This window comes from Mesocricetus auratus, unplaced genomic scaffold, assembly GCF_017639785.1.
Source record: "Mesocricetus auratus isolate SY011 unplaced genomic scaffold, BCM_Maur_2.0 Super-Scaffold_100004, whole genome shotgun sequence".
Lineage (NCBI taxonomy): Eukaryota > Metazoa > Chordata > Mammalia > Rodentia > Cricetidae > Mesocricetus > Mesocricetus auratus.
Window position 1 is genome coordinate 462,547 of NW_024429189.1, and position 26,028 is coordinate 488,574.

Consider the following 26,028-nt stretch of genomic DNA (forward strand, 5'->3'; position numbering starts at 1 on the left):
GGCACCACTACCCTTCCTTTTCTTATATCTCAAGGGCTAATTCTGAAGTGGGAGCCCTCCAGCCCTGTTCTGCCCCTTTCCTGGCCTCCTAGTGCTCCCCGGGTAGAGTCCCAAGCTGCTCTTCCCCGAGCCCCACTCCCGCTGTCTCCCAAATTCGGGAAGCTCACAGTCCCACCACGGGGACAGACATCCTTCCTACAGACAATCACACTTGGTCCTCAGGATCCCCCTGGGTTGTGTCCTCCTCTCAGTCCCCCTTTCTCCTGGTCCCCCAGCTTCTCCTGGGCTGCTCTTGCTATGGGCCAAAGAGGATCGTGAAGCCAAAGCCAGGTCACTCTCCCCTCCAGGACAGAGGCTTCCCACTACCCCGGCCCTGCCAAGTCCAAGCAGCCAGGGCATGGTGCACACAGCTGGCTTCCAGAACCTTCCATGTGCTGACGATCCCTGAAAATCTATTTCTCCAAGCTCCGAGCAGACGGTGCATCTCCCTCGGGTGCCTGGGAACCTCAGCGTCAGCAGTCAGATTCAAAATGGAACCCAAGGCAGTCAGTTAAGGAAGGGTTCTTGTGCATGACTACCCAGTGCGGCCGTCGCTGAACACTGACAGACCTTTGAGCACGTGTGAGGAACGCTGTGAGCCCACCTGCCCCGTAGTGAGTGGTCTATGAAGCTTCAGACAGGGGCCACTCCTGTCAGTAACTTGAGGTTAAGGGCTGTGGTTTCAGGGTGTCTTGTGTAACCCTGGTTTTGTCTTTAGAAACTCCCCTTTCTGGGCTGACAAGGCGACTCAGTGTGTGAAGTTCTTGCTGTGCAGCCCTGATGATCTGACTGATTCCCAGAACCCGTGGAAAGGTGGAAGGAGAGAACCCTTTCATGACAGGAGCCCCAAGGCATCACCCATAGCATCTGTCTGTCCCTGTTGTCTTCCTGTCCTGCCATCTCCTTGGGGGCCCTTGGCCTTGCTCCTCCCTCTGACCGAGTACTGTTCCCATGGGGCCCAGGCAGGGCTCCACCTTCCTCCAGCCGAGCATCCACGCTCCCTCACAGACTGAGCAGCTAGCCTTCCCTGCTTTCCGCAGGCCAAGCCAGTGCACTCAGGTGTCCTCTTGGGCTGTGCCTTCTTCACCAGGCCTTAGGATAAGGCCTCTGTTATTTCTGGGGTTCCACTCAGGCTTGGTTTCCTCAGGTACCATAAACCTCTCTGTGTCTGTACTATTTATATTTTAATACCCATATGGAAGCATTTGGAGCCTGAGCCACTTGGGGAATGTGTCAGCAGCTGCTGTCAGGGACCAGAGGCAGGACCGCTCACCTACCTGAGGGTGCGACCCGAGCTGTGGAGGAGGGTGCGTTGGGAGAGCGGAAGGGGCAGGCCGTCCTTGAGCCAGCTCACACGGATGGGTGGGGATCCCCGGACAGGGCACATCATGGTCACCAGCTCTCCAGTCTTGCTCACCAGGGTCCCCGTGTCACCAGCTCGTTGCTCGATGGTGGGAGGAACTGGGGGGGGGGGGGGGGTAGATGACAAAGTGATGAGGGCAGCACTCGGTCCTAAACCTCTGCCACTGCCAGACATTGCGATTAGGTTCTTAGAGTCTGGGCCACCCCCTGGAGAGAAGAGGTGCACTGTCTGGGGCCCAGATTCACCCCCTCTTTTTATGACCTCCCCCTATCTGGGCAGCCTGCTAAGCCTTGGGCTGGGAAGCTTGTGACTCTTGGCCCAGGGAGAGTGGGCATCACCAGGTTCCCGACTCCACCTACTCATCCCCACAGAGGCTGCCTGCCTCTCCTCAGCCTCGGTTCCTCACCCAGTACGTTCACCGTGTGCAGCCTGGCGTCCTCGCCAGCCGGGTTGTGGGCCACACAGGTGTAGGCACCCGAGTCTGCTGCTTTTAGGCCCTTCAGCACCAGGGAGCTGCCATCCAGGTAGAACCTGCATGGGGAGGAGTCACTGAGGGCAGGCACACACAGGCTGGCAGCTCTGGTGTCTCAAGAGGCACGGGACCCAGCCTCACCGGAGGTGAGGCCCCGCATGCTGGTCCAATGGGCTGCTGTCCTTCAGCCAGGCTATCTCTGGTGGCGGCTGACCCTCAGCCTCACAGTCCAGTCGTATCTCCTGTCTCTCTAACACGCTATGTTCTTGGGCCGTGCCTGAGTTCTGGATCTGGGGAGGCACTGTAACATGGGCTATGGTGAGGTCCTGGCAGCAGCAGGGGCTGCCGGGATACGGCAAACAGGACAGAGTATAGGGTGCAAGACATACCTAGTACAGACACCACAAAGTCTTTGCGGGTCTCAGCTTGGGCGTTCTCAGCCACACAAGTGTAAACACCAGCCTGGGCGGGCTGCAGGCGACTCAGCTGGAGGCGGCCACCTCGGGAAACCACGCCGTGCTCCAGACTGCTCTCTGTGGGACGGAGGGAAGCCCTTGAGTCCTGTGCTCCCTGTACTGATAGAGAAACTGAGGCCCAGTGAGTCTGAGGCACCTTTGTAGATTCCCACTGGCCTAGTTTCATTTCTGCCACTGTGATAAATCATCCCACAAAGACAACATAGAGGAGAAAGGGGTTTATTAAGCCTGTGGTTTCAGGTGACAGCCACTGAGGAGGTCAAGGTGGCAGGAACTAGAAGAAGCTATTGACATCCACAGCAGAGAAAGAAATGAATGCACACAGCCAGGAATTGGTGGCGCACGCCTTTAATCTCAGCACTCGGGAGGCAGAGGCAGGCGGATCTCTGTGAATTCGAGGCCAGCCTGGTCTACTGAGGGAGTTCCAGGACAGCCTCCAAAGCCACAGAGAAACCCTGTCTCAAAAAACCAAAAAAACAAAACAAACAAAAAAACCAAAAACCAAAACACACACACAAATGAATGCATGCACACCTGTATTCAGCTGTCTTTCTCTACCTGTATACAATTCAGGACCCAAACCCCAGGAGTAGAGCCATGTATTCTCTGGTTGGGTCTTCCCACACCAGTTGACATGAGGCAATTCCCAACAGACAAGCTCATAGCCAACATGACCTAGATAAAGCCCGAATTTGAAATTCTCAATGGTGATCCTAGGTTATGTCAAGTTGACGATTAAATTAACTGTCACAGCCAGCCTTCCCAGCCCACCTCCGGAATTCCACTTCTTACGACCCCCACCTCCCACGCAGGCCATCCCTCCCCACACCTTCTAGGTCCAGGCCTGCTCTGAGACACAGCCCTCCTGTATACATGTCTTCTACATGTGTCAAGGTTGCTGATCGAGGGAATCAGTCACTCTGTGGCCCTATACAAGTCACCCCTGGGGCTCCTGGGCCTCTGTCGCCAGCTTGGAATCCTCCCTTGCAGGTCTGTCCTGAAGGAGTTTCTAATTGTACCGACCCTACCTTTATCCCACCCTGCCCCCTGTCCAGCCAGCCTTTCTGCTACGGGGACTCGGCTGGACCCGTTGCACCTGGAACTTGGGAGGCAAAGGTGAGCACCACAGTCCCTGTCCCCCAAGAAGCATGAGATGTGATGTCGCAAAGACACCGTGCAGCTGAGGGCTGACAGCTGTGAAGCTCTCAGTCAGGGAGCTGGGTGTTTGAGGGCAGGGAGGACGGGAGGGGCAGCAGGGGCCAGGAAGGGCTCCTCAACAGGGGCTGCTAGGACACAGCTTGAGTAGGAACCAGGCAGGTGCGAACAGACAAGAGCACGAGGTATTCCAGGCAGGGAACGGCATGTGGGAAGGACTGGAGGCGTGACAGACAGGGTTTGCTGCCAGACTAACTCAAGGGTCCACTTACGAGAGACAAAAACACAAACACCCATGCACATTTGCACACCGAGCTCACAGCAGCCTCACCTGTACAGGCCAAAGGCTGGCTCCAAAACACAGTGCTACATGTTCGCGTTTTAAACGCCAGCCTTTGGGAGGCAGAGGCAGGCCGATCTCTGTGAGTTCAAGGCCTGCCTCGTCCTACACAGCAAGTTCCAAACCAGCCAGGGCTACATAGCCTTATGGAGTATCATACATAAAGGAACACTGACACATCATTAAATGAATTTCTGAGAAAACAATACTCATCCGGGCCACCCAGTGAGCTTTCAAGGTCTGACGCTAAGGTGTTGCAAGGCGGAGGCAGAAGGGGACATGTGATGTGACGCCATCAGAAAGCAATGTCCGGAACAGGCACTTCACAGAGACTGACGGCGGTGGCCAGGAGTGGCATGCCAAGTTGCAGGGCATGGGGAGTGACGGCTAACGGCTTTGGGGTTCCTTATTAGGCAATGAAGACATTCTAAAACTAATCGTGGCTGTGAGCGGCTCTCCTCTGTGGATTTACCGAAAAGCCCTGAATGATCTCTTTAAATGGGAGGACTGTATAAGATGGAAATTGTAGCCCAATAAAGCTGTTGAGGAGCAGGGAGAGACTACACACGAGTGAGGGAGACCAGTTGTCCAGCTACACCACCCAAGGTCCCCACAGCTGTCGCTAACCCCTCAGAGCTCCTCTGCCAGAACCTTCTGCCTCTTGTGGAGCCTGTCCTAGAGGAACCCAGGGGCCTGAGGCAAGCGTGGGGGCTGCTACCCTCACCAGGCGCTGGCAGGGGGCAGAGGTGCTCAGCCTGGGTGAGCACCTGTGGGCTGTGGTGGACAGCACCATAGGAGTTACCAGCTGACAGGATTATTATCCACAGACTGACCTAGCAAGTGAGGGCAAGGATAAGGAAGGGAGCTTAGAAGGGATACCCACGCCAGTCAGCTCTGGCCTGACTGGACGGAGGAGCAGCTCAGGGGTCAAGGCCAGACCCAAGCCCGGGATAACCAGGCCTGAATAGCCTCCTGTCTTCCAGGTGGATGGTACAGACACCAGAGGACTCCACACTAGAGTTCATTCTAGTGGCCAATAAAAAACATTGGAAGGCAAATGGGCGTGGGGTTTCTACCATACTGCCAGTCTTTGCTAGAGGGAAGAGAGGGAGAGGGAGAGGCAGAGGGAGAGGGAGAGGGAGAGGGAAAGGGAGAGGGAGAGGGAGAGGCAGGGGGACAAAGAGAGGGAGAAGGACAGGGAGAGGGAGAGGGAGAGGGAGAGGGAGAGAGAGAGACAGAGAGAGACAGAGAGAGACAGAGAGAGACAGAGAGAGACAGAGAGAGAGAGAGAGAGAGAGAGAGAGAGAGAGAGAGAGAGAGAGAGAGAGAGAGAGAGAGAGAATCTCATGTAGTCCAGTCTAGCTGAGAACTTGGGGATATGTGGCACAGGCTCAGGTATTTGAGAAGTTAGTGGTGGTATTTGGGAAGGCTACAGGCAGCCACCGCTGGGGGTGGTCTTTGAGAGTTCCTAGCCTTGCCCCACTTCTGGATCACTCTCTCTGCTTCCTGTTTGCAGCTGAAGATTCGGTCTCTCGACTTCCTGCTCCTAGCACCATGCCTGCAGCTTGCGGTTCCCCCCCCCCCCGCCCGCCACGATGGACTCTGCTTCTGGAACCATTGGCAGAAGTAAACCCTCTCGTCCTTCAGCTGCCTCCCCAGTGCTGGGGTTTCGAGTGTGAGCCACCACAGTCCCTGAGCCCCTGGTTTGTGACAGGAACATTAATAACCGGCACCCTCCCGGCCTTTTCGTTGCTGCTGTGTTGAATGAAGACGCGTTTCGCATTCAAACGCCAAGCAGGACACACATACTCACCCACGGGCATTCTGTCCTTCAGCCAAGTCACAGTGGGAGCCGGGATCCCCGACACGTCACAGGCCAGGACTAGGGGCCGCCCAGCTACCTGGCTCACTGTCTCTGTCTCAGGCTTCTCAAATGTTGGGGGCACTGCATGAAAAAGAAGGCAGGTTTTGGCACTCTTCCCTGCTCCCTAGCTTCTTCCTCTCAGGAAGATTGGGGGTTTCTATTTTACCCCCTGCTGTTGACAGAGGCAAGAGCTGTTTTTAGTCACAGATGGGACTAGAAGCCACAGCTGAATATCTCAAAGTATCTACAAAGCAGAGCTTCAGACGATTCCCTTAGCCTGCAGACAGTAAGTACACACGGCTCACAGACCAACAATCCTTCGGGGCGTCCGATCTTTTAGATTTCCCTCACCCCAATACCTGGCTGCAAGGCATGTGCCCAGTGCCTGATCTCTGCAGCAGATTAGGGTCGTCAGCCTGCCCAGTGCCTGATCTATGTGGCGGATTAGGGCCGTCAGCCTGCCCAGTGATAAGGCCCCACTTGTGTGTGAAATTGGGTAGACAGAGCAACAGAATTGTCCCACCAAGTCCTTCAAAGCATGTCACAGGAAGAATCCTGTGTTTGCTGTTGTTTGGTTGGTTTTTTGAGACAAGATTCCACGTAGCCCAGTCTGGTCCACCTAAGGATGTAGTTTACATACCTTTAACTCCTGACTCCCCATTTCCACCTCCCTCCCACGTAGCAGAATTACAGGCATGCACCGGGCCCTGATTCTGGGCTATGTTCCCATCTGCCTCTTGGTTTTTAAAATCCCAGATCTTGTACACTTAGCCCTGGGAGGGAGCTGCTTGGTGGTGACTGACAGAGGATAGGAACTAACAAGGAGAGACAGGGACCTCACTCAGAGCAGAGATTCCAAGAATGTCCCTGCTGGAGGCCAGGGATGCCAGGAGAGTCCTGGCTCCTCATGACCGCTCACCCTTACCTGGAAACTGTACATGATGACGTAACAAAAACGGAGAAAGGACCAGACTGACCAGCTAGCTCACCCCTCCCTGTGTCTCATTCAATTTCTGCCATAGTCCTTTAAAAAGACCCATACTAGCACCTCAGTGGTACTCTGTTTCCTGGGAAGAACTCTTACTGCACAGGAGCTTGGCTTCCTTGTCTGTCTATCTGTCTGTCTGTCTGTCTCTCCCACCTGTGAATGTAAAATAAACTCTAAAACTCACCTTCTAGAGTCTGTGAAGTTTGTACTCTGAATTCATGAGACAGGAACACTAAAACTATTGTTCTAGAGTGACTTCAGGGGTTGTTAGCTTTTCCAGGACTCTAGCTTCCCCAAGATAAACTCTCGAGAGCCAAGAAAGGCTCTGTTCTTACAATATTGGGGTCTAGGCCGGGCTTACCTTGGATGGCGAGGACGAAGGTCTGGGTGGCCTCTCCAGCTGGGTTGCTGACTTTACAGCTGTACACTCCCTTATCTGATGCCTGGGACAGAAGAGCACATGGGGTTGGTGTGTGGAGCAGATCCCCCAGACAGAGTGGCTGTGTCTGGGGAGCTATGGAAGACAGGCTCCGCTGGCCTCTCTCAGTCTTAGGAAGCAGAGACCCTGGAGGTCAGGAGTGCAGAATTGCCCAGTAGTCCCTAGTCTGCCCTTTGCTGTGGGCCTGGAGCTGGGTCAGAAGGTAAGAGCCCAGAGGGAACATCCAGGGGAGAGACACACATTCATTCAACAAACACTTGAGAGGCTGACCTGCACCCGTGAGGAAGGGCTCTGTTCAAGGCCACTGCGAGGCAGACCTTAGCTGGGACTGGGGTCTAGCTCTCAGTTGCCTCGGGCTTTCCCAGGTCACTTTCAAGGGGGTGTGCATCATCTACTTGGGTTAAGGAGATGATACCCCCAAATTTTACCACACACCTCCCACCTCCTTCCCCAGGCCTCTAGAGTCAAGAAATTCCGTGTCCACTGTCAAGACTGCCCACGGTCACTGACCTGTGAGTCCATGATTTCCAGCTTTTGTCCACCTTGCAGACCCTGAATCCGCTGCCCCAGGGCTAGGGGCTGCTGGTCCTTGAACCAGGTCACAGCTGGCTCTGGAAGTGAGTCCGTCTCACAGCTCAGTATGGCTCTGTCTCCTGCTCTGACCACAACGGCCTCCTGGGGGCTTCCAGTCTGTCTAAAGCTGGGAGGAACTAAGGGCAGAAGAGTTCAGTGAGGCACCATGGCCTGGCCCACATAGCCCCAAAGCCACCATGGATAAATGGACCAAATGGCAGTCCTGACCCAGTGACGAGTACTGACCCAGGGTTTCTGGAGGAAGCCAACCAGAGCGTACTGGTGGCCACGGATGGCCTGGTGCCTAGACGGCAGGAAAGATGCTGACAGCAGGCTTCCTTTTCATCTCCTGACTAGACAATGCACCCCCATGGTGGTCCCTCAGCCCTGACACTAATGTAGGCACCCACACCCAGCTGTGAGCCCTCAGCTACGCATTCACAAATGAATGAACCTGCCCCAGAACGGAAAAGAGCCTTCCAGAGAGCCCTGGCTGCTGGCACTGCAGGCCAGCTCTCCCCCAGGGGTTCCAGAGTGCCGTCACAGGCTACAGGCCAAGAATCCTGGACCTTCCTGGCCTAGCTCTTCGGGCTTGCCACTGCTCTGCTCCCTCAACTTGGCCACCCCTGGAGCTGACTGTGAGCCACACAGGGGGGCCAAGGGCTGCATTTCCCTTCATGCCATCTTCATATGGATTGTCACCTTAAAGACAGGACGCCTGGAGCTCAGAGATGGGGAGACACTTAGCCCAAGGTCACCGAGCAAGCCCGTGCACGGCTGCATCAAACCCCGGTGTATCCAACTCTTGAGACCGTAATTGAACCTCCATGCAACACTGTGCTTCTTAAACAGGATCCCGTGAGGGGGACAAGGGCTTCCCTGGGGCCTCATGGGAAGAGCAGAAGATGGCACACACCCAGAACATTGAGCTGTACAGCCTTCTGGTCCCGGCCTGCAGCATTGAGGGCCTCACATAGGTATGTTCCGGAGTCAGCCAGCTGCACCCGTGCCAGCCGCAGCGTGTGGGTACCTGCGGAACAAGGACCCCTGCACCAGCAGCCATAGGACCCCAATCTTCTCACTTGAACAGCCCCATCCCAGGTTTGGGACAACATCTCAAATTTCCCACCATAGCCTCAGTTTACCAACCAGGAAGGAAGAAAATCTCTTGTCCCAGGGAGAGAGGCTGGCCATCCTTGTACCATGTGACCTCAGGGCTTGGGTGAGCATGGACTTCGCAGGTGAGGGAGACACTGCTGTTGAGGGTGGTGGTGAGCTTGTCAGCGTGCCAGCCCGAGATTTGTGGAGGGACTGGATGAAGGCAGGAATGAGAGGTTACGCTGGGAAGCACAGACCCAGGGTGGTGGGGGAGACACACCAAGGAACTGGCCTAAGCTTCCAGAGCCACCTCTGGAGGGTCTCCACACAGCCCGCGGAGGGCAAGCTTCACAAGCCAGAGTTACTTTGCACAAGAGCGCACAGTGGCTTGAGCAGGGCAGTGCATTCTCCCAAAGCCACACAGCTGTTGGCGGCAGCACGCAGATAGCTATTTGGGCTTCAGTTTGTGACTTTGAGGATGTGGCACCGTCCCATCCATACTCGGGGATGCAGCTGTTCCCACATCTGTGCTCATGGCGACATAGAGGTCAACAGCAGATGTGGGGTGATAAGACCCTCTCACCTGTATTATCCCTAGGAGTAATCTTACAGTTGTAAAGCCAGGCCAACTCCTTCTGGAAGGAGTCCCTTAGATACACGTCAGGTGCAGAGCGAGTGCTCATTAATGATGTTGTGAGGCCTCGGAAGAGCACCCCCCCAAAGCTGAGGCCTCAAAAGAGTACCCTGAAAGTTGAGGCCTCAGAAGAGCACCCCCAAAACTGAGGCCTCAGAAGAGTACCCCCTCAAAGCTGAGGCCTCGGAAGAATACCCCCTCAAAGCTGAGGCCTCGGAAGAGTACCCCCAAAACTGAGGCCTCAACATCCCTCCCCCCCAAAGCTGCTCCCGGCCACTTGAGGTTGGTCCAAATGTGACTAAAGTCTCCCAAATGTTCTCTGTCCTGGTATGTGGCTGGGGCCAAGCTGGAACCCCTGCACTCTGAGTGTAGGTGGTGGATACCCTCCAGGAGAGGCGAGGGACACACAGAGGCCCCTCCCAGCCAGCTCACCTTGGACCCTGAGGGTAAAGAGTTTCTCTGCAGAACCCGCCTGGTTCTCTGCCACGCACATGTAGCTGGCTGCATCAGCCACCTCCGCAGTGGAAACCTTAGGATACAGAAAGCAGTGCCAAGGCCAAGACGGACAGCTCTGAGTGGATCCAGGGGTTCCACGCTCATCCCCACACTGACAGGAGCAGCCACGTGGGCCACGGGTGCTCACAGTGACCAGGAGCAGTCCCTCTGAGGCCTGTCCAGAGGGAGGTGTTTCGGGGTGGGAGACTGGTATTGGTTGGTTGTAGATACCTGGACAAGAAGGCCATGTGGGGGCTGGTCTCGGGAGTGTATGTCTAGCTCCTCCTGGTGGTCAGGAATGGCATGGTGGCTCTGGGTGGGGCACATGTGCTCCTGCTTTGGCAGGAGTGACTGATATTTGTCAACACTAGGCAGCCCTACATGACCAGCTGGGCTCCTCACAGAGGCCATTTGCTGTGCAGGATACACCCCCATATTCTAATAGGCCTTTGATGGACCAGATGTCGCTTAGTTCCCTGTGCCTTTACCCCGAGAGGGGTCTATTCCTACCTGTAAGACTTGTCCCTCCTCCAGGACCTGCAGTCGTGGGCTGGGGGACACAGGCAGCCCATTCTGGAACCATGAAAGAGTGGGCGTTGGGTTCCCCAAAGCTGGGCACTGCAGGCGGACGGCACTGCTTGCATTCACGGTTACTTCCTCCACCAGCTCCTGTGTGTCCCCCAGGATCACCGGGGGTGCTGTGTGTGAGAGGAGAGTGAGACATGGCTTAGGTGTCGGGCTAGGAGAGAACATGGTAGAAATGAGGGAAGCTTTTGGTACCGGCCCTCCTCACTAAATCTCTCAGGCCTGGGAACAGCTAAGAATTCTGGGCTTTGGAGTTTGTTCAAAGTCACACAGTAATAAAGTGAGTATCTAGGACTTTAAAGCTACATTTGCCTGGCGTCAGAGACCAGGCTTGCAATCCTAGTACAGAGAGCTAAGGAGAAGAGAGGAACTGAACTCCCCACTCCCCGGGGGCCTTCAGAAGGAGGCCTCTCTGGGACCAGAGCCTCCCTGTCCCTCCTGGCCAGAGCTACTCACTCAGCACCAGCAGCTCGTAGTGCAGCCAGTCCTGGCCCACCTCATTGGAAGCCTTGCAGGAGTACCTGCCCGCATCCTCTGCCTGCACCAGGGGCAGCTGCAGGATTCGGCCTCCTGCAGGGACACGGGACAGGGGCTTGAGCTCAGGGACAAGAGCCCTGGATCTAGAGCAAGGGACCCCAAGTCACCCGCCTCATCTGGGAAGTGAAGAGATCCAGTCTAACCCAGATCAGAGACCAAGGGAGGGTCAAGTCCGTGTGCAGTTAATGGCCTGCTGTGTGCCAGGTCTCAGGTACAGGTCCTACAGTGTGGGTTCTGTTGGTAGCGCACCTCACAGATGAGGAAAAATGAAGCTCCCAGCAGGGTTAACAAGAGGGTGTAGTCGGCTGGCTGGGCAAATCCAAGAGGAGGTATTCTCAGAGGCAGGGGTAGCTTCTAGGGCAATGGCAGCTGGGGGCAGGGGAAGTTGCCTGGGGCCCTTCGTGACTAGGAGGCAGCCAAAAGCAGAGCCTGGTCTCCACCTAGGGTCACTGTGTGCTAAGGATTCCAGGTGGGAGTCATCAGCCAAGGCTGTGGGTGGCTTGACCATGTCAGAAACAAGGTCTACTGACATGCAAAGCCATGGGGGGAGGCCAAGGCCACAGTGAGACTCAGGTGAGATCAGCGTCCAGCTTGTGACCACATCTTTAACATGCTCAGGGTTGGTAGCCAGGGTTAGAGGTCAGGAGTGGGGTTGGAGGTCAATGCTAATACATGTGGGCCAGGATCAGAGATTAACTGGTAGCTGGGGTCAGCTTGTGTTTGGGGTCTGCATTAGGGTTCTACCCATGACTGAGTCTGAGTCTAGATTAACAGAAGGTGAGCTTATCAGAGGCGGTCATAACTGACCTCCGGCCCCCCACCCAGCCCCAGCGCTGGTTTGGACCTGGCAGGCCACCATGCATATGCTGGGCCAGGAGACCACCCAGCTTCCTTGGCGCAGTCAGTGGGGCCCTGAACAGCAATAGCAGTGGTCTGTGGCGGGGGCAGGGCAGGCCAAGGAAAGCCAGGCATCTCTAAGCCAGCCTGGCTGCCTCTCCAGCAAGCTCCAGGTTCCTGCCTGCCCACCTCCAGCAAGCCCGCCTCTCCAGTGCTGGGATCACCACTCCTAGCTATGCTGTGAGTTCTGAGGACTGAACTTGGGTTCTCATGCTTGGCTAGTCCTTCACAAAAAGAGACTCACCTCTCCCTAGAGGCTCGTGCCATTTTCCTGAGTGTTCCAGGCCAGATCCCAAGCAGGTACAGGCTCTGGCCTGGGCTGGGAAGCTTGTTTCAAAAACTAGCAACCCCACACAACCTTTACTCTCTGTTTGTAAGTTCTGGTGGAGGTCTGGAGTTGTCACACACGCCACCTGAGGTCACATTGCAGGCAGCATCCAGCCTACCTTGCAGCACCGAGACCCCATCTGCAGCTGATAGTGGCTGACCCTCCTTGTACCAGGTGAGCTCTGGTGGTGGGACAGCGTTGGTGTCACAATACAGGTAGGCTGGGTTGTTCTCCACGATCTCCCGGTATTCTGTCACCCTGCCCTGGGCTTCCTCCTCGCGGGGCAGGAGTTCAAAGCCTGCATCAACGTCACCCACCTTCTGGAACATGGGGGGCACTGCGTAGAGGGAGACCAAGCCATTAGGAATAAAGGCTTAAAGCTGCTCACTACTGGGAGGTCCTACCACACCCTGCCACACAAGCTACACCCTGCAGGCCATCAAGGCATTTCTTTTCTTGACTCCCCAGCCTATGAAGCTGCCATGTAAGCATCAGGAGACACCCCCTGCCCTGAGGAGCTCACCTCTAACTGACCTCAGAGAATCCTGGTGGCTGGGTGTGGTGGTCACACCTGTCCTCCTAGCACTTAGGGGGCTGAGGCAAAAGGGTCACAAACGCCAGGCCAGCCTGGACTGGCTCAAAAGAACCAAAGGCAGTAAGGCAAAATGACTCTGAGACACGGAATGCTTTCTGAAGGACGCTAGGCAGGTGCCAAGCCTCGGCCCACATTTGTTTGTTGGTACACAGAGGCATCATGCCCTCAGCAGTTAGGACCCAAAAGAGCCGAGGTCACCTGCTTTAGTCAGATTTCCTGTATCTTCTCTTTTTCTTTCTTTGAGACAGGGTCTCACTAGTAGACCAGGCTGGCCTCAAACTCACGGAGATCCTCCTGCCTCTGTCCTGCAGCGCTGGGGTTAAAGGAGTGCACCACCCTGACTTAGAACACCTTTATTTTGCAAAGGATGAAGCCAGGGCCCAGAGGAGACCAGAGACATCTCCAGGTCATGCAGCCCAGTAGTGAGTGACAGAGTCAGGCTGAGGGTCACCGGTGGCAGAGGAGAAAATATGCTTTTTTAACCAGGCCACTGCAGAGCACTGTGTGGTAAAACCCTGTCCTTCCTTCGCTCGACTTGTCTTCCAGCCCCCCAGGCTCCCTCCCTGCCTCCCCCCAGTCCCTTGCGCCCCTTTCTCGGTCCCCCCTTTCCCTGCTTCCTTCCCTACCTGCCTCCTGACCGCTCAATCTTGATTTGGTCAGGAGCCCCCTCTTCTGAAACTCACTCCTTAACCACAGGAGACAGAACTGTTCTGCCTCTGAGACGTTGAGACAGATGGTCTACGGGAATGCCCGTGTGTCTCATTGCCAAAAGCTGGTGCAGGGCTCCTGATGCCCAGCCAGTGCCAATGCGAGAGAAAGACGCCATGTGACAGGGTTCAAGCAGAGGGGTTTTTATTAGGGAAAGAGATCATAAAAAGGGGAATGGGAAGGGAGGAGTCCAGCCTCCAGAGACAGGAGCAGCAGGAGAGAGGAGAGAGAGGGAGAGGAGAAGGGAGAGAGAGAGATAGAGGAGCAGAGAGAGAGAGAGAGAGAGAGAGAGAGAGAGAGAGAGAGAGAGAGAGAGAGAGAGAGAGAGAGAGAGAGAGAGAGGGATGGGAGGTGGGCAGGGCCCTTTAAAAAGGGAACATAGTGAATGTGCACAGGTGGTGCTCTTAGTGACTGCAGCTGAGGGGGAATCCTGTCAGAATCCCAAGGACAGGCCAGTACAGATTCCTGAATACTAACAAATGCCCAGTATCCTGTCCTAGGGCCTACTGGTTGCTATCACCCTGCCTACCCTACAGTGGCACGCACCTTGGATGAGAACGTTGAAGTCTTGGTCATCTTCACCAGCCACATTGGTGGCCACACACAGGTACCGGCCAGAGTCAGAGACCTGTGTGGGCTGGATCTGGAGCAGCCGCCCATCCCCCAAGACATGGAGCCGCTGGCTGGGGGTCACAGGCTGGGGGAGAATGGAGATGGTTTATTTGTTTTGAGATAGGGCCTCATGTAGTCCAAGCCCACCTCCAACTATGCAGCCAAGGATGACCTTGAACTCCTGACCCTCCTCTAACCCTCCTGCCTCAGCTACCTAAGTGCTGGGATTACAAGCATGTGTCACTGCACACCCTACTCTCTCTGTGTGTGTGTGTGTGTGTGTGTGTGTGTGTGTTTTGAGACAGGATTTCTCTGTGTAGCCCTGGCTCTCCTGGAACTCACTCTGTAGACCAGGCTGGCCCTGAACTCACAGAGATCCACCTGCCTCTGCCTCCCGAGTGCCGGGATTAAAGGCGTGCGCCACCTCTGACTCCACATTTTAACAAATAAAAATCAGACCATAATATAAAGTGATGGGACCACTCAGTGACTTTGTCAAGCCCAAACTAGGTGCCTTCAGGGCTCTTCTTTCTGGAAAGATCTGACGGGCCTCGGAAGGTGAGAGTGTAAGGCTGCGTGGGGTCCTGCACACTCACCCTCCCGTCCTTGTACCAGCTGATGGAGGGCGGGGGCACAGCCCAGCATTCACACTCCAGGGTCAGGGTGCTGTTGACCCTCGTCTTCACTTCCTTCACACTGATGTCCCCCGAAGGGTCATCTTTGGAGATGGAAGGGGGAACTGAAAGCCACAGGATGTGTGAGGAGCAGGCCTGGGGAGGGGCCTGAGACCCCGACCCGCTGGCCCGGGGCGGTTCCCTAATGATTAACAAGGCTGGTAGAATAGGGTTCCGGGTGGGAACCCATCTGTACCCACTTAGGGTGAGGAAGGGCTAAGGGCCAGGGGTTATGAAGCGGAGGATTCCTGGAGTGGCCTCTGGAGAGGACCAGGTGTCAAACTGAGGGACCCCAGGTTGCGTCTCCACACCAGAAGTGGCGGCAGGAAGCCGGGGCTTGGGGAGCATGGGGTCGACATGAGCAGAGTCTCAACACTATCACCAAGGCAAGAATGGGGAGCGACAGATTCCCCCACCCCCACCCCCAGCTGCCTATGACTCTCAGGGAAAATAGCCACAGGAAGGTGCCCCAGGTCCCCAGTGTGACCAGGACTCTTGTGCCTGCCCAGCTGCTGTCCCAGAGACGGAAGGGAGCTCACTGAGGACTTCCACATGGTAGTTCTTTGTGGCCTCCCCCAGCTCGTTGGTGACCATACAGGTGTACTGGCCAGCATCTTCCTTCTGAGCATTCAGGATCTGGAGTCCGTGGGTACCTGCTTGGGGAGCCGTGGCCAGAGTTACCCCAAAACAGGGCTTCAGCCCACACATGAGCTCAGACTGACCCAGCCTGGGGACAGGTCACAGTTTGCCTTCTCAAAGCCCACCCCAGGGGCATCACCTGGGAGGAGCTGAATGTTCTTAGAGGCCTTGAAGGGCACCCCATCCTTCATCCAGGTGATGTTGGGAGATGGAAAGGCCAGTGCCTCACAGATCAGGGAAATAGGATTGTTGATGGTGACAGTCACTTCTTCGTTGGCATTCTCGGGTGCTCCCAGGATGGTGGGAACCACTGTGAGGGGCAGCAGAAAGGCCTTGGTCTAGCCCTGGGCCCAAGGACCCCAGGACCAGGACAGCTAGGACCCCAGGCTTATCCTTGGTGCTGCAGTTGTGTGCTGAAGATGGGGAATGGAAGCTCAGGGAGGCCACGCCCTCCTCCGCCCCAGAGCCACACTACAAGATGAATAGTCAGTCTCTGGGGTGCCTTTCAGTGTTGACTCGATATTCAACCTAAACCTTCATGGTTCTGCTGAGGAGGGGGTCTTTTTGGCTAACTGCTTCCTGGATTCAAAACTTCCTTTTCCTGCTCCTGCAGTGGGTACTGTTATAGTTTGGTCATGAATTATCCCAGGAAAGGCTATGCTGAAAGCCTGGTCCCCAGCTGGGATTGCCATGGAGATGTGACACCTGGTTGCTATTTGTTTGATTTTTCTGTCACCATTGGAGTAGCAAAAGGAATGACAGTGGTTGCTTGCAGAAACCCCGGAAGGCTGGGGGAAGCCTAGCACTCACCCAGGACACTGAGCTGCGCGTGTTTGGTCTTCTCCCCCACGGCATTGGCAGCGATGCAAGAGTAGTGGCCAGCACTGGACAGATTGGCCTGGGAGACCCACAGGAAGGTCCCATCTGGGGACACCTCATAGGGGTCTCCAACAGCCAGGAACTGGCCATCTTTGAACCATGTGATCTTTGGTGGCGGGTGGCCTATGTGAAGAGGGGACAGATCATTCAGCAAGCTCAGACCAGATGGGCTCAGGGGTGAGAGGTGACTCCAGCCAGGACAGATGTGGAATTTCTGTTCCCATTCAGGGTGCACAGCAGGAAATCCCGGGGCCTTTCATCTGGAACTCAGCTGCTTGCTGGGGACTGGGCAGGGACAGTTTGGTACAGACAGGCAAGACCCATTCATCTATCTACCTTTCCTTTCATCTGTCCACCCTTCTATCCAGCCATCTATCCGTCTTCCTACCTTACTGCTCACTCACGCTTGGATCCTTCTGTCCATCTACCCATGAACCATCCTAGCCATCCATCTTCCTACCCACTTAAGGCACACTTGTCAATCCACCTATCCATCCATTCATCCATCTATCTCCTCATTCATCCACTCTTCCATTCACCCATCCATCCATCCATCCATCCATCCACCCACCCACCCACCCACCCATCCACCCACCCATCCACCCACCCACCCACCCATCCATCCACCCACCCATCCACCCATCCATCCACCCACCCACCCATCCATCCATCCATCCATCCATCCATCCATCCATCCATCCATCCATCCATCCATCCTTCCACCCACATACTAGCCACATCCTACCACCTATCCTTTCATTCACCCATCATCTTTATTCAAAAACCCATCTGTCTGTGTCCCTACCCACTCATTCACTGCCCTTCTCTTTATCCAGACACACATCCACCCACCCTCCAACCCTCAAGCATCGGAGGGAGCCTAGCCTTCCAGGCAGCGGGGCAGCCATGGACTCAAGGGTCTGGGTCCTAGAGGAGCTGGGACATCACAGATCAGTATGGTCCTGCGTGGTCAGTGCAGGGGCAGGGAAGTCCTAGTGTAGTGGGGCTCGGGAAGCAGACAAAGAGGCCCCATGGAAGGTTCTGGCAGGTGACTGTGTTCAGCAAGTGCCCATCAATTGGGTCTTGATGTAGAGAGCAAAAATGTAGAGATCCTTGGTGGGCAGCCTTGGGGCTGGGTATCGGCTAAGCCAGGTTTGCCATCCAGTGGCCCTCACCTGTGGCATTGCACACCAGCTGGGCAGTCTGTCCCTCGGGCACCTTTATTACCTCCTCTAGGTCTTCATTTTCAATACGGGGAGGAACTAGGAGGAGGAGGAAGGCAAACAGTTTCCAATTGGATAGACCACTCAGGCTATCCATCCATGGAGCAGAAAGCTCAGCTTCCTGTGCCTCAGTTTCCCCATTTCCCCCATGCCTGCTCCTACCCAGAAGTCAGTTTAATGAATTTCTCTGGGAAGACTGTGAGCAGACAAGTAAGCGTGGGGTTGAGGATATTTGCTCCCCTCATTTTGGGTTAATCCTTACTGTTTCTGGAAAATATCAGGGCAGGTTGAGTATAGTGTGTGTGTGTGTGTGTGTGTGTGTGTGTGTGTGTGTGTATGTATGTGTGCATGGTGTGTATGTATGAGGTATGTAGGGTGTGTGGGGTGTGTATATGTGTGTGTGATATGTATGTGTATGGTATGTGGCATGTGTGGAGTGTGTATGTGTGTGTGGTGTATGTATGTGTGTGGAGGTACATGTGTGGTATGCCTATGTATGTTGTCTGTGGTGTATGTGTGTATGGTGTGTGTGCATGTGTGTGTGGTGCATGTGGTTTGTGGTGTGTATGGTGTGTGTGAATGTTGTGTGAATGTGTGGTGTGTTCACATGTGTGTAGGAACGCATGTGCATAAGGAGGTCAAAGATAACCCTCAAGTGTCATTCTTCAGCAACCATTCACCTTAAAAACCCAAAATGTTCTGACTCTCTCGCCCAGAATTTGCCAAGCAGGCTGTGCCTGCCAGCCAGTGAACCCAAGGCATCCTCCTATTTCCATCCCTAAGTGTTGGGATTCTGAGGGAGTGCCAGCACACCCAGATCATTTTTTCCTTTACTCGGCATTTGTGGATCAAACTCAGGTCCTCACACTTCCACAGCAGAGGTTTGATTGACTGACTGTCTCCCCACCCCCAGAGCACAGGTTCTGATGATGCAAGGAAAACAGGGCCCAGCCTCCTCTATCTCTGCCCTCTCCAGAAGCGCCCCGGCGGGAAGAGGCTCCTGATGCTCCTAAGAACAAAGACTTGTGTCCTACCAAGAACCTCCACACTGAAGCTCCTCTGTGCCTCCCCAGCCTCGTTGCTGGCCAGGCAGGAGTAGAGGCCTCTGTCCTGCTCCCGGGCTGGGGTCATCTTCAGCATCCAGCCACCTGCGGAAGGAAGAGACGGTATAAGCTCAGCAGCCTCTCCCAGCTCGTGATATCAAACGTTAACATACAAGTAATTAATATACAAGTATCTGCCTCCCAGAGTTCCATTCCTCTAGTAGGGCATCTGAAGCAGTGAGAGCAGACAGAAAGACAGAGCACAATATCTAACGAAACTTGAGGACCTGCTATGGCAATAAGGAACTGACATTCTGGCTCTCAGTGGCTCTGGGCTAGGGCTAAGAGACAACAGTGAGGTACACAGTCCTGGTTATTTCAGATGCTCATTTTGTCCCAAGAGCCTCCCCCACCTGCCATATACACACAGATGCTTCTTCTCCCAGGGATCTTTGAAGCATAGCTAGTTCCTCAAAGAGAAACCACAGATCTTGTAAGACCAGATAACATGCACACATATCATCACCACTATTCCTACACTCATGGCAGACATTACTAATTGATTGCCAGTCCCCTTTGTGCTCAGCCTAGTTCCAGTCTCTGTGTTCCTGTCTCTACAATGCGTCTGGTGACCTCTACCAAGTGTGTGGGAAATGTGTTTGCAACCACACAATTAATGGGTCACTCAGGCCTGGCAGCTCAGGGTCAGAGGTCACAGACATCTAACAGATAGACTGATCCTGAAGCAAACTCTTGCTTAGTGCCTTACCTGCCAAGAGGTAGGTGTCCTCTCCAGGGCTGATTGGCTGTCCCTCCTGAAACCACTGGACTGTGGGGGGTGGGACCCCTGTAGCTTCACAGAGCAGCGTCAAGGAGCCGTGCAAGGTAGCGGTGACATTCGTCAGTGAGTCTCCGGCGAGTTGAGGAGGTACTAAACAGGGAAGAGCAGCATTCAGAGTGTAGGCAGGCACTCCTTTCTACTCCACTCTGTCTGCCCAGGGACTCCTCTCGTGAACTGGGAGGGATCAAGGACTGGGAGGGGGGTCCCAGCTGCTCCCCTCAAAGGTGTGATACCTACATGGGGTTTGATGTGGCCACAGTAGGCTTTGGGATCAGAATCTGAGGCCTCAGTTTCCCTACCCTTTCAGAGGGATATGGACAGGATTCCTTTTTTTAAAATAGGGTCTTACGTATCCCAAACTGGCCTCCAACTTGCTATGTTGTAATTGGTTGGTTTTTATTCTTTGACTCTTTTGGAGGCCCGCCCACCTGGCTCCCAAATAATCACACATGGAAACTTAATTCTTGTAAGTGCCCAGCTTTTATAGCCCCTTCTATTTATTCTCTCTGCCTGCCAGCCTTGCCTATCCTTTCTCCTGCCTTGGTATTGTCTGTTCAGCTCTTTATTAGACCGGTCAGGTGTTTTAGACAGGCCAAGTAGCACAGCTTCACAGAGTTAAAACAGATGCAACATAAAAGAATGCAACACATCTTTTGCATAATTAAAACAAATGTTCCAAGGCATAAACAAATGTAACACATCTTAAAATAATATTCCACAACACTATATAGCCAAGGATGATCTTGAATTCCTCATCTGCCTGCTCCCGCCTCCTGAAAGCTTGGGTGACAGGGGTATGCCACAGTGCGTGGTTTATTCAGTTCTGGTCGTGGAACCCAGGACTTTGTCAGTAGAATGCTAGACATACCCTTCCAACTGGGATATACCTGGTCAAATGCACAGAATCCCATAGTCCAGCACCCATTATGGGGTAGGAGCTGAGCAGGGTGAATGCCTGCAAAAGTGAGCCCACATCCACCCTCCAATCTGTGGTCCGGAAGAAGCGGCAATACTGCCTTTCTGGAAAGATCTACCACCTTCAATCACTGGGGTGATGAGGCACAGGAAGCCTAAAACCCCAGGGAAGTGGGACCTGATGGGAGGAGCCTTCCCAGCTCGCCACGCTTACCCCTTCCCCAGACTTCTCCGGGGCTACACGCCCTCCGCCTGAAATAGATCCAGGTACATGGCAAGGGTGATAATGGACCCCAGCACCCCACTCTTCCCATAACCCCAGCAGACACTCAACTCCTATTCAGCATTTCAGCGGCAGCCCCAAGGCCACCTCCCCAAAACAGGTATCTTGGTTCTTCTGTAATGTGTACGGTCTCCCTGGTTTTCCTACCCCATCCCCCAAGAACATCACATGAGCCACACAGAACGTGGGCTGCCAGGAACAGGGCGGAGGAAAGCCTACACGGCAGAGATGGAAGGACATGTGTGTTTTGAGAACGGCCCCCAGGAGGGCCCTGCTGGCCACGGTCCCCAGTGGCAGCCCTCATCCGAGCCTGGAATGAAGAGGCACCATGCTGTCTGTGGCATGGCTTTAGGAGACTGCCCGACCCTACTCTCGCCCGGCCCAGAGCTCCATCCTCCCAACAGGCCACGGGTCCTCACCCAGCACAGACAGTGCAAACCTCCGCTCGACACGGCCAGCTGTGTTCTCAGCCACGCAGCTGTAGCCACCAGCCTGGGAGGGCTGTGCCTGCTCCACGTGTAGGCTGCGGTTCTGGTTCTGAAGCCACAGGCCAGGCCCCATCAGGACAGGTTGACCGTTCCTCTCCCATGCCACCACTGGCAGGGGCTTCCCTGTGGCATTACAGTCAAGGGTGGCGTTTCCACCCTGGACCACGGAGACTGTTGTGAGCGGCTCCCGAGGGCCAGCGACCTGAGGAGGAACTGCGGTGGGAGGGAGGGTATCAGCAGAAGTAGTTAGGGCCTCCTGCAGCGGGGTGACTGGTGCTAGGGTCTCAGTGGACACAGCCATTCAGGCCTATGTTCCTCCTTGTGCTACAAGCTGTGTGACCGTGGCCTTTCCATCTCTGTGGCAGAGTGGCAGCTGTATCCACCAGTAACCTCTCAGACACACTGGGGACCTAGGTGGGCTGCTCCCTGGGGAACAGACTTAACCATTCCTAGTCTGTGTGGTTTCAGTCTCACAGGCTGGAGAGTCCCTAGTTACCCATGCTGGCTTTGAACTTGGCCTCGCAAATAGGGACTACAGTGCTCAGGACCTTTCTGGGATTCATTTTTTAGCACTTCTGGTGTGTCATGTAGCTTAGGGCCGGCCTTGAACTCATTATGTGACTGAGGATGACACTGAACTTCCTTTCCCAAGTGTTGGGATCACATGCTAGATAAGCGCTCTGTCAACTAGGCAATGTCCCCAGTCCCGCTAGCATGGTTTTTACAAGGTCAGGATAATGTGTGTGTGTGTGTGTGTGTGTGTGTGTGTGTGTGTGTGTGTGTGTGCATGTAGCATGTTTGCTTATGTACATCCACATGTGTGTGCATGTGGGAGCCTGAGGTCTGCATACGAAATCATCCTGGGTTGTTCTTCCGCTTCACGCATTGAAGCAGGGTCCTCGCAATCAAACCCGGAGCTCACCGACATAGCTTGTCTCACCAGCCAGCTCACTCTGGGGATCCCACCTCTGCCTTCCAAGCCAGGACCCGAGTGGACTGCCATGCCTCCCTGCCATTCACATGGGCTCTGGGATCCAAACTACGGTTCTCATGCTTGCATGGCAAGCACGGTAACTACCGAGCCATCTCTCCAGCAGGATTCATGCCACCAGCGTGGAATCTATAGGAGCTTTGGGCAAACTAGTTACCAACCATGTCAAGGCATGCTCCCTCCTGCTAGGCCATGGGGGCACACAGGGCCTGCTGTCTCTCCTGTGCAGAATCTGGACTAGAAGAGCAAGCAAGTGCCCAGCCTTGCTGTTCCCACCCGTGTGTGGTCTAGACATCAGCTCTATCCATTCATCATGTACAGGTTCCCCAGTCCTGGCAGGACTCATCCAGTGCCCCCAGTCCCGGCAGGACTCACCCAGTGCCCCCCAGTCCTGGCAGGGCTCACCCAGTGACCCCAGTCCCAGCAGGACTCACCCAGTGACCCCCAGTCCTGGCAGGGCTCACCCAGTGCCCCCCAGTCCCGGCAGGGCTCACCGATTACCCCCCAGTCCCAGCAGGGCTCACCCAGAACTTCCAGCTGCTGCTCCTGGCTGCTGGTCCCAGCGGCGTTGCTGCATTCACAGATGTATGTCCCCTCCTGGGATGACTGGGCCTGTCCCAGGTACAGCAGCCTCCCTACTGCCAATACCTGTTCCAGGCCATCCCTCTCCCCAGGCAGGGGTTGGCCTGGGGCAACGAGAAAGAGTTCTGATCCAGGGACCTGAGGTCCTTTCATGAGGAACAGTGGTCCTCCCAACCACTAGCTCCATCCTCTACGTGCTCAATATATGACACCTCCTCCAGGAAACCATCCCTGGATCCTGGCATCTCTCTGAGCCACCATACTCCCAACTTTGGACTTATGAGCATGACCTACCCTGCAATGACCCCCAGTTTAGTCCCCATCACTCTGTGGACCATTTCCCACTGTGCCATACTGAACCCTTCCACTGTTCACAAAGTACGCTTGGCTTGTTCCTGCCCCGGGGCCTTTGCACCTACCAAGGCCTCTGCTTCCCCTTGCTCTGTCCTCAGGGTTCTCCCTCATCTTGGGTCAAACATCCCAGCCACACACCTTAAAATTCCAAATCCTGGCCACACAGGCCTTTTCCCTTTGTAACTCCATCCCTAAGGCCCAGAGTCACTCCCTCACTTTCTGTTTGTCACCTGAACACCCAGGTGAGGGTAGCACTTGGTTCACTTTGCTTGTTTTTCCTGGGTCCCAGGAAAAACCCTGTCTGACCTGCTTCCCATATGTGGGTTAAGGGAAACCCTCACAGTATTCTGCACTAGGCTCTGGTCTTTGAACTCAGCAGTGGCCAAAACTGCCTCATATGGCTCACAGACTGACAGGACAGGATAGACAGACAGACAGCCATGGGGGGAGGCCCCGACTAGCCAGGGCTTGGGGAAGGGTCGTTCTGGCAGAAGTGACAGGGATTTGGGGCCTGAAGAACAGCCTGATGTCACAGGCTAGAAGGGGTCTACAGATGGGAACAGAGCAGAGAGGCCACAGAAAGCAGCCCTCTGTAGCCGGCTGGTTCCCATTTAAGGTCTGGGAATCCATGACCTCACTGAGGCGCTGGGTGAGGGGTGCTGGGTGAGGGGCGCTGGGTGAGGGGCGCCAGGTGAGGGGCACCGGGTGAGGGGCACTGGGGGAGGTAAGGGCAGCCGTCCTACCGTCTTTCCTCCATGAGATCTTGGGGAACGGAACACCCTGGCAGTCACACGACAGTCTGGCAGTCTGCCCCTCCCTCACCGTCAGCGTGTGTGGCTCCTTTGAGGGGAATGCTGGAGGAACTGGTTCAGAGCAGACAGAACTTGAGGGAGGGGCAGGGAGGGTTGTGTTCTGGGGCCCAGGTGGGTATCCCTTCTTCCCGGGACCTGAAAGCCAGCCCTGGGGGAGGGGACCTGGAGACCCTTACCCCAGACATTCAAGTGGAAGTGTTTCTCGGAGCGGCCCGCCTGGTTCAGAGCCTCACAGGTGTAGTGGCCTGCATCCCGCATCTGCACTCGGTCCACCTGGCCAAGAGCAAAGGCAGCTGTCAGTGAGCCGAGCAGAGACGGCGGGCATCACCCCTAGGCGGATTGTGTCACTGCCATCGTGTCATGTGACCTCACTGAGCCTCGATCTCCCCCATGGAATGTGAGGCTGGGACATCAAGAGGTTCCTAGAAGTCACCCTCCCGGCTCCTCTACACCAGATCTGCCGAGGCTGGGCACGTGGTGAGCCAGTCACCCCAGCCCTTCACCCTGCGATGGGTAAGGGGGGTCAGACTCCGACCCGGGGCCAGCGAGGCTGCACCGTGGCTTTGAAGAAGGATGGGAAAGGAGAGGAGATCAAAGGGTGGCTCTTGGAGATGGGAGTGGTCGTATCACCAGGTGGGGAGGGTGGAGCAAGGAGGGGGCGACCAGTATGCTGGGGATACTCTGAGGGCTCTGTCTCCTGATAGGTGCTCATTGCTCACACTGAGCTGAGCACTGCTCCCAGGGACCTGGGACACCCATGAGCCCTGCCCCCAGGGCAGCCAGCTGCACAGCTGCACAGCTGCACAGCTGCACAGCTGCACAGCTGCACAGCTGCACAGCTGCACACCTCCAGCAAGGCCTTGTCTGCAGAGAGGCGGATGCCAGGGTGAGGCTCCAGGGGCCGCCCATCCTTCTGCCATCTAAGCACAGGGCGCGGCATAGCGTGGCTCTGGCACTCCAGTGCCACCGACTCGTTGACCACAACAGACACGTTCAGCTCTTCTCCAAGGATGCTGGGGGGCACTGTGGGTGCAGACAGAAAGGAACCCCTAAGGTGAGTGACAGGACACCAGGAAAGGCCACAATCGAGGTGGCCTGGCCAATTCCCGAGGCCAAGGGCAAACTCCAGGGGACAAGAGTCACATCCAACCCAGGCCCACCACCTCAATCCTGCTTTACAGGCTTGGTGGCAGGTGCCTTGACCCGCTGAGCCCCAATGTGGGCGCCAGAGAACCCCGGACTTCCTTCATGACTCTGCATAGTGTCCCAACCCTGTAGCTCCATGCTTCTTGCCCCTTGCCCTAACCACAGAGCCCCTGGCAGAGCAGAGTCACCTGCCTGCCACTTGCCCACCCACGGGGACGCTCATGCCCCGGGACAGGTGACCACAGGTCAGGTGGTAACTCCCATTTCTTCCATCTGCTCCCCTGCCCTGACCGGGCACATGACCCCCCATCTCCAGGCTAGAGACTCACTGTGAACTTGCAGGACAATGTCCCGACGATCCTCGCCCACAGCACTTACTGCTACACAGGAGTAGCTGCCCGCATCAGAAGTGTGGGCACTGGCCACAGTGAGGACTTGGCCTCCAGGGAAGATCTGTGCCCACAGAGGGAAGTCCATATCAAATGCAGTTCCTGCCCTGACAAGCAAGCCTGGTACCACACCCACTTGAATCCTGTCCCAGACCCCCTGGGGGTCCTCCAAGGCAGGGGAGCCGTAAGCCGCACCCCTGAACCTCAAGACCACACTGGCTGGTGGCAGTTCTGTCTCTAGATGAGCCACTTGGAGCCATTTGTCCACCCCAGTGGCTGCTTGCCGTGTGAAGCCCAGAGACCTCAGGAGGCTATCAAACACATAATCAGAACTGGTGTGAAAACAGGAGTACGGGATGTCTCGTGAGTGATTGTTTTTTTTTTACACTGGTCAGGTGACAAAAAGAACTTTTTCTGATATTGGATTTGATAATATAAAAATTTGGTTTGCCTTTGCCATGCATTAGGTATGGCACACCTTTAAAACCAGCATTAGGGGAGCAGAGACAGGCAGATCGATCGCTGTGAGTTCAAGGCCAGTCTGCTCTACATACTACATAATGGGTGCCAG

At 55.3% G+C, this 26,028-nt stretch overlaps 1 protein-coding gene across 3 annotated transcripts in view; it reads right to left on the minus strand.

The window, feature by feature from the left end:
• Positions 1 to 26,028, minus strand: part of Hmcn2 (hemicentin 2) — a 140,500-nt gene that overhangs the window by 35,038 nt on the left and 79,434 nt on the right. For all 3 annotated transcript variants that reach the window (XR_005877070.1, XM_013124789.3, XM_040745007.1), the window contains 27 exons: positions 25,398 to 25,521; positions 24,770 to 24,945; positions 24,099 to 24,195; positions 23,854 to 23,973; positions 22,699 to 22,860; positions 21,115 to 21,396; positions 19,426 to 19,587; positions 18,648 to 18,761; positions 17,566 to 17,652; positions 16,322 to 16,513; positions 15,651 to 15,821; positions 15,412 to 15,525; positions 14,795 to 14,937; positions 14,133 to 14,283; positions 12,402 to 12,620; positions 10,978 to 11,091; positions 10,447 to 10,634; positions 9,874 to 9,970; positions 8,859 to 9,020; positions 8,626 to 8,739; positions 7,647 to 7,846; positions 7,059 to 7,140; positions 5,659 to 5,790; positions 2,264 to 2,407; positions 2,016 to 2,175; positions 1,809 to 1,933; positions 1,317 to 1,500 (listed from right to left, as the gene is read on the minus strand). Coding sequence is in view for 2 of the 3 variants with exons in the window: in XM_013124789.3 (XP_012980243.1) it covers positions 1,317 to 1,500; positions 1,809 to 1,933; positions 2,016 to 2,175; positions 2,264 to 2,407; positions 5,659 to 5,790; positions 7,059 to 7,140; positions 7,647 to 7,846; positions 8,626 to 8,739; positions 8,859 to 9,020; positions 9,874 to 9,970; positions 10,447 to 10,634; positions 10,978 to 11,091; positions 12,402 to 12,620; positions 14,133 to 14,283; positions 14,795 to 14,937; positions 15,412 to 15,525; positions 15,651 to 15,821; positions 16,322 to 16,513; positions 17,566 to 17,652; positions 18,648 to 18,761; positions 19,426 to 19,587; positions 21,115 to 21,396; positions 22,699 to 22,860; positions 23,854 to 23,973; positions 24,099 to 24,195; positions 24,770 to 24,945; positions 25,398 to 25,521 (4,016 nt within the window). In the remaining variant the exon portion in view is untranslated. The remainder of the gene's footprint in view (positions 1 to 1,316; positions 1,501 to 1,808; positions 1,934 to 2,015; positions 2,176 to 2,263; positions 2,408 to 5,658; positions 5,791 to 7,058; positions 7,141 to 7,646; positions 7,847 to 8,625; positions 8,740 to 8,858; positions 9,021 to 9,873; positions 9,971 to 10,446; positions 10,635 to 10,977; positions 11,092 to 12,401; positions 12,621 to 14,132; positions 14,284 to 14,794; positions 14,938 to 15,411; positions 15,526 to 15,650; positions 15,822 to 16,321; positions 16,514 to 17,565; positions 17,653 to 18,647; positions 18,762 to 19,425; positions 19,588 to 21,114; positions 21,397 to 22,698; positions 22,861 to 23,853; positions 23,974 to 24,098; positions 24,196 to 24,769; positions 24,946 to 25,397; positions 25,522 to 26,028) is intronic.